General features: G+C 54.0%; 1 protein-coding gene across 5 annotated transcripts; it reads left to right on the plus strand.

Moving 5' to 3' along the window:
• The first annotated feature begins 1,467 nt into the window (after positions 1-1,467).
• Positions 1,468-5,836, plus strand: UPK2 (uroplakin 2). Of its 5 annotated transcripts, XM_070272864.1 has the most exons (9): positions 1,491-1,570; positions 1,944-2,082; positions 2,592-2,697; positions 2,844-3,354; positions 3,586-3,668; positions 4,145-4,279; positions 4,471-4,609; positions 4,853-4,923; positions 5,319-5,836. In XM_070272864.1, the coding sequence occupies exons 5-9, from the start codon at positions 3,593-3,595 to the stop codon at positions 5,453-5,455; spliced, it is 558 nt and encodes a 185-aa protein (XP_070128965.1). In that variant the 5' UTR covers positions 1,491-1,570; positions 1,944-2,082; positions 2,592-2,697; positions 2,844-3,354; positions 3,586-3,592; the 3' UTR covers positions 5,456-5,836. The 5 variants fall into 5 exon arrangements, with proteins under 5 accessions (XP_070128962.1, XP_070128965.1, XP_070128963.1 ...); XM_070272862.1 differs by lacking the exon at positions 2,592-2,697; XM_070272865.1 differs by having other exon boundaries at positions 1,500-2,082.
• The last annotated feature ends 693 nt before the right edge of the window (positions 5,837-6,529 follow it).

A 6,529-nucleotide genomic window follows, 5' to 3' on the forward strand; every position in this document is an offset into this window, starting at 1 on the left:
GTCACTCTTCCCCCTCAGACTGCCTTTCCTGCCCAACCGTCTCCCTTGGCCTCAATGACACAGCTGGAAAAGCAAATTCTGAAAGCTATCCCACCTTGTTCCCTATTAGCTCTGTGACCTTGGGAAAGTCATTTATTTCCTCTGAGTCTCTAGTGTTCATCTGCACTAAGGGTTAATAAAAAGGAGAGGATAAGGTGGATTATTTAAATTAATATTTATTGAACCAGATACTATGCTAGGCACTCTTAAATAAATTAGTTTGAGTGATAGTCACAATATCCCAGGGAGACAGATTTCATTCCCTTTCTACAGAGGAGGAAACTACAACTCAGAGTAGTTAGGTAGATATCTTGGCCAAAGTCACAATGCTGGAAGCACATTTAGGGTAAGTGATTGTACCATAGGCAACGTTAGAAAAAAAAATGGAGTATCTAGGTCTTTCCCAACCCTGAACAACTGAGATTTTGTTGTTCTCATAGTCTTTTCCAGCCGCAAGTCTCAAGGATAGAGACTCTGCCGTTTCCCATCAGACCAACGTCTTGTGAGCTCTGGGTCCAAAGCCCCAGGGTTTCCCCCACTTTGCTCCTACAGATTATAACAATGATCTCCAGCATTCCTTCTGCACCGTTATTTTAAAGCATTTTTACACCTGTCATATCTTGCTAGATAAATGGGAAGGAATGAGTTTTCCCATTTTATAGGTGAGAAAATTGAGGTTCAAAGTGACTCACCTAAGTCATATGGTATCATTCATCAACAGGAGGACAAGAGTCCCCATCAGAGGTTGACATGCCCATGGAGCCAAGTGGATACGTTTTTTGAATTGGCTGAGAAGCAGAAGAGTGGCATTGTGAAAAGAGAACCGTAGGTGTATCAGACAGACCTGGGTTCTGATTCGAGCTCTTCTGGTTGCAAAACTACCATAGTTCAAGAAAAAAAATAGTTCAGAAAGAGTAGGTCTGTTTTAGGAGCTAACCTTCTAGTCCCAGCAGAATAGAGAGATTCGGCGCTCCTTGAGGGTAGAAACTTATTTTCCCTTTATATCCCTGGTCAATAGCACAGTTCCACAGACATTCCTGGTACTTAGTAAATATTTGTTGACTTGAATAGGGGATTTGGAAGGAAGGAGGCAGGGGAGGGAACTTGAGAGAGTTTAGAATCGAGAATCGAAGGGGGAGACAGGCTAGAAGAGTGGATCCAAGAAAGAGACTTGAGGCATTTGTGGCTCTGGTTCCCTTACTCCAGGCCATGAGGAAATCCTCCAGAGGAACAGGATGCTGTGGCTTTAAATGACTTCAGTGTTGTCAATGAATCTGCTCTGCTAAAAGAGTTATCCTCTTGCTCCTGCGCTCGGCCTCCCCCTCCTCTCAGCTCCCCAAACCCTTCTCGGCCGCTGTGATGGGATAATTAGATGCGAGAGCTCAGCACAGATGATGCTCCAGTTGCTTAGCAACTAATGGTTTCCATGGAGACCGCAAAGCACAGCCTCCAGAGCAGCCAGTGAGCAGCTCGGCAGGGCAGGGAGAAGACGCAACTCTCAGCTCCTCCAGAAACCTGGGGAGGGCCAGGGGTGGGGAAGGGGGGGAACTGGAGGGAGAAGGGAGGACTTAAAGGCACAGGGCCCTCTTATCCCTTTAAAATCTGGTCAGAGCTCTGCCCTCCCCTCCCCTACTTCGTCCCACTCAAATTTCCAATGGGGGTGGGGGCTTAGGTGTGAACCCAACACAACCCACCCGGCGATAAACCCAACTCTTCTCCTTTCTCCTTTCTGGTTTGTGACTGAAATGGGAAGGCATACCTCCCAAGCCCAAGTGTAAACGTCCTATGGGTTGGTGGTGGAATTTGAAGAGCATCAGGAAGATGCCCTTACCCCTGGAATGCCACCATTTAGTCTGCTCCCTCTCTCCAAAGTTCTTCTCAGTGTGAAAAAGATCTTCTTTCAGTTTGTAGAATGATGGTAGGATCTGATCTAAAAGAGGACAAAAGCCAAGGAAAGACAGAATTCAATTCTTCACCCAAAGACAGCCTGTCCTGGGAGACTGGGGAAAACACCTGCCCCTGGTCTCCATCAAAGAGGAGCCGGTGTGTGCGTGGTGGCGGTGGCGGGGGGCAATACGAAGCATCTGGCAACTCAAAGTAGGGGCCTCTCAGGCTAGCATCAATCAACGTTACCTGGAAGCTCGTTAGAAATGCAGAATTTCAGGCTTCACCTCAGACCCACTGAATCAGAAACTGCATCTTAACAAGATCCCTGGTGATTCACATGCACATTAAATTTGGAGAAGCACTGGTCTAAGACCCTCCTACTCTCTGCTTGGCCCCATGAGTTCTATCTTTACTGCCACCCGCTGCTTGCACCCCCCACTTTGAGCCTATCCTTCCCACCAGGGGGTAAGGACACAACCCCACCAGGCCCTCGCTTCCCTACTAGGACGCTGGCCCTTCTGTGGGACTGGGGAAGATAGAATGGCTCCTGGAGCAAAAAGACATTCGTTAGCATTCTATGGGGCTCCCAGGCGTAGGGGTCCCGAGAGGTCTGCAACCTCTCCTGACAAAGCTTTTCACTTTCCACGAATGACGCCCCCTCTCAGTCTCAGTTCCCACATCTACAAAAGGGAGCCAGTGACATCTACGGCCCTGGACAACTGTAAGGAGTGCGTTAGAGCCTGCGAAGGCCCTGCCCGGTGCCCATGGGAGGTGCTTTCTCCTCTCTCCTCTCTGTTCACAGCATCTCCTCCACTTCTACCTAGCTGAGCATGGGGGTGGGGGACGCAGTCAGAGTGGTTGTGTCTCTTTTTCATTTTCGTTTACCAGGTCTCTTTCTCTCCTTTTTTCTCAAACAGTTCAACAGTGGCTGCTGATCAAGGCTGACTGCCCACCCCCTAGCCCCTGGACAGGGCCAGTGCCCACCTCTCCGGTCTCTCCAGAAGTCCCCTGGCATCCCTTGGCCTCACTCTTCAGAGAAATTCAAATCCCTATAGACTCCCTGACGTGATCCCCCTCTGCCTCTCCCACAGCAGCAACACCTGGGCCTCAGTGGACACCATGAATTGGAGCCCTTGGCTCTGCTCCCCTACCCCTACCACCTGTCTCAGTTTCTCTCCCATTCTTGCCCAGCCAAGGCCCTTTCAGGAGCCCCTCAGGGTTACTCTCCTCTTCCTGCACACCAGAGCAACCTCAGAACTTGCTGCCCTCCTGGGAAGACCTCCATAACCTGGGGGGAGCCGTCCTCCAGGGGCCAGGCTCCCCATGCAGACGTGCAGGCAGGAGCACTCCTGCCCTTACACGTGGGAGTCCCGGAAGAAGGGGAGATTTTCACCCTCCACCTTGGTTACCTTGATCCTCTGCAGCTGAGTAAGCCATCAAGCTCTAGCCAGGGCATCCCCCATCCTGGCCTGAGGGCCAGCTCCCCATCCTGAAAAACCTGTCTGGGGGCCACCCCTGAGGCTGAAGGGCCCAAAGGGCAGGTTGGACAGGATTCCCCTCCAGCCCCTCCCACCCTCAGGACAAAACCAGCCACCCCGGGGGTAGGGCCTCACTTGCTTCACGAAGCCCCATCCTGCTATCACCCATTCCTGCTCCCAGCCCAGCCATGGCATCCCTGCTGCCCATCCGGACCTTGCCCTTGATCCTGATTCTGCTGGCTGTGATGGCCCCAGGAGCTGCAGGTCTCTGCCATTTCTGGCAAGGGTGGGGAGGGGCTTGGGGGCCTGGACAGGAGGCATTGTGTCTTCTAGGGCTCTGAAAGAGAACCTGGTCTGGCCACTTGGGGGTGGGCGGTTGTGGGGGAGGCAAGTGATGTCAGTGACCAAGCATCAGTGAGCCCAGGGCATACTCCTGGTCCTCTTCCAGATCCAAGAGGCAGAGAGGTGTAGGGAAAGTCCCAAGCCTGCAGGTAGGGGTGAAGTTGGGCGCTGCCCCATCTTGGCACCCAGGGTCTGGCGGCTTGGAGGAGTATCCGGCTTCTGCAGCCCAAGCCTGCCACCTGGTGGTCAGACAAGCAAAGTCCTGTCTTCTGCAGAGGGACCGCAGAGTGGAAGGGGAGAAGGACTCTGCATCCTTAGAAATGGCCCCTGGGGGCTGGGCCAGAGCTGATGGGCAGGAGGGGATTGATCCTCCCCTGAACTCCCTCCTGGCCCCCCAGTGGACTTCAACATCTCAAGCCTCTCTGGTCTGCTGTCGCCGGCACTAACGGAGAGCCTGCTAGTTGCCTTGCCCCCGTGTCACCTCACAGGGGGCAACGCCACACTGATGGTCCGGAGAGCCAACGACAGCAAAGGTCTGCTACCCCCTCCCAAGGCATCCCCTAAACCCCAGAGACCCCTCCCCAGGACACCCCCAACTTCTGTTCTCCCATGTGTGCCTTCCTATGGACCCCTCTCCTGGGCCGTCCACTCTCTAAATGCTGCCCCTTCTCCTTGAGGCTTCCAGAAACTTAACCCTGCCTTTCATCCCCAATTTCTTGCCCAGTGGTGAAATCTAGCTTTGTGGTGCCTCCATGCCGTGGGCGCAGGGAGCTGGTGAGTGTGGTGGACAGTGGAGCCGGCTTCACAGTCACCCGGCTCAGTGCATACCAGGTGACAAACCTCGTGCCAGGAACCAAATACTAGTAGGTACCAGATCCAGGCCTGGGGCACCTGCGGGAGGGAGGACAGGAAGAGAAGCTGGGTCCTGACATCTGGTGGTGGTGGTGGGATGTGGTCAGCAGGGGCGGAGAAAGTGAGGGTTAAAGGGGTCAAGAATAGGCCTCTCTTGGAGGAGGGCACCATGGGAGGCACAGCTGCCAAGGGGGAGGCCTGGGCGTCCCAAGTCCCAGATACTAAATGCTTTCTCCCAAACTCCACCTCAAAAGCATTTCCTACCTAGTGACAAAGGGGGCATCCACTGAGTCCAGTAGAGAGATCCCAATGTCCACGCTTCCTCGTGAGTAACATCTAAGGGCCCCCAAACCTTCCCAGGCCCCTCCCACCCCATCCCCTAGCTGTCCCCCTGTGCTCCCTCTGCTCCTTTGCGGACCTCTCTCCTAGCGCGTTAACTGCCTGCTGACTCATCTGCCTGTGCTGCTAAACTAAAGGTTCTCTGTGGGCAGGGATCGCGTCCGATCCATTTCGGTATCCTCAGCGAGTGATGGAGGACACTTCATGAATGTTTGTTGGATGGATGTTTGGCTCCCTCGGATGATCAGTCGGTTGGCTGGATGAATAAATAGATGAAGGGCTGGCTGGTTGGATAGCTGGATGAGGGGCTAAGCTGAGAGCCTCGGGTGGGACAGGGGCCCCTCATGCCCACTAAGGCCTCCCCCCTCTCTCTTCTGACAGGAAGGAAGCTGGAATCCATTGGGCTGGGAATGGCCCGGACAGGGGGCATGGTGGTCATCACAGTGCTGCTCTCTGTCGCCATGTTCCTGCTGGTCATAGGCTTCATCATCGCCCTGGCACTGGGCGCCCGAAAGTGAGGCAGTCGGCGCCAGGCAGCAGCCTCCTCTGGGAAGTGCAGGGCACTGTCCGTGTCCCCAGCCCACAGCTTTGCCTTTTGCTCCCACCTCCTCTCCTGGAAAGACTGCCTGCTCCCAGGCATCAGTCACCAGGCTTTGGCTCCTTCAGGGCCTTCATGTCCTCTCCCTGCCTCCTCTCTCCTGGAGCCCTTTCCTCCCTCTGTCCCTCTCCTTGTCCCCTAACACCTCCCCTCCCCCCAACACTCCCTGTTATTCCCCTCACCCGACTCCTATCAGAATTGATTCTCTTCCCATTTCACCACTTTAACCACCCCCATCCGCCAATAACAATTCAGCCCTCCCTCGGCGCACTTAGTCCCTACAATAAAGTCTGCTGCCATATCGCTGTCTGTTTCCCTTCAGTGGGCTCCACGTTGGGGTGAACCCCCAGAAGCTACGTCCAGGCTGCAGGTCCCCTCTCTGCCCCAGAACCCTAGAGTTGCTTTTCTCAGAAGGTAGGAAGGGGCCGGATGAGATAAGAGCCCAGGAGTCAGAGTTCTCAGACCCACACCTGGTTTGTGGGTTTTGCACCATCCACAGCAAGCCACCCAACCAGGGGCCAAGGGGTAGGGGCTGAGGCTGAGGCTGGTGCACCATGTGAGGCTAGCAGAGCAAGCGGAAGTGCTGGGGAAAAGATTAGAGGCTCTGACCAGGAAAAGACAGAGGCCTACCAGGGTGAGACCCAAGACCAGGGCGCTGAGAGGTGGGGGAAGTGGAGAATAGGTTAAAGCGGCCCTAGGAAGAAAGAGTAGAAGGGAAGAAACCTGGGTGGAGGGGGACAAGAGTGGTGCAGTCTGGTAACTGAGGGAAAAGAGCAGGAGCGGTCAGCCTCATTCACTTTTACCTTCTCCAATATATCTTCCTTATAAGGATCAATGATCTTTGCATTGTTCTTAGGGTGAAGCCCAAAATCTTTGTGAGTGTGTGTGTGTGTGTGTGAGGAAGATTGTCCCTGAGCTAACATCTGTCCCCATCGTCCTCTATTTTGTATGTGGGTCACTGCCACAACATGGCTTGATGACTGGTTTAGGTCTG

This window comes from Equus caballus, chromosome 7 (assembly GCF_041296265.1).
Source record: "Equus caballus isolate H_3958 breed thoroughbred chromosome 7, TB-T2T, whole genome shotgun sequence".
NCBI lineage: Eukaryota > Metazoa > Chordata > Mammalia > Perissodactyla > Equidae > Equus > Equus caballus.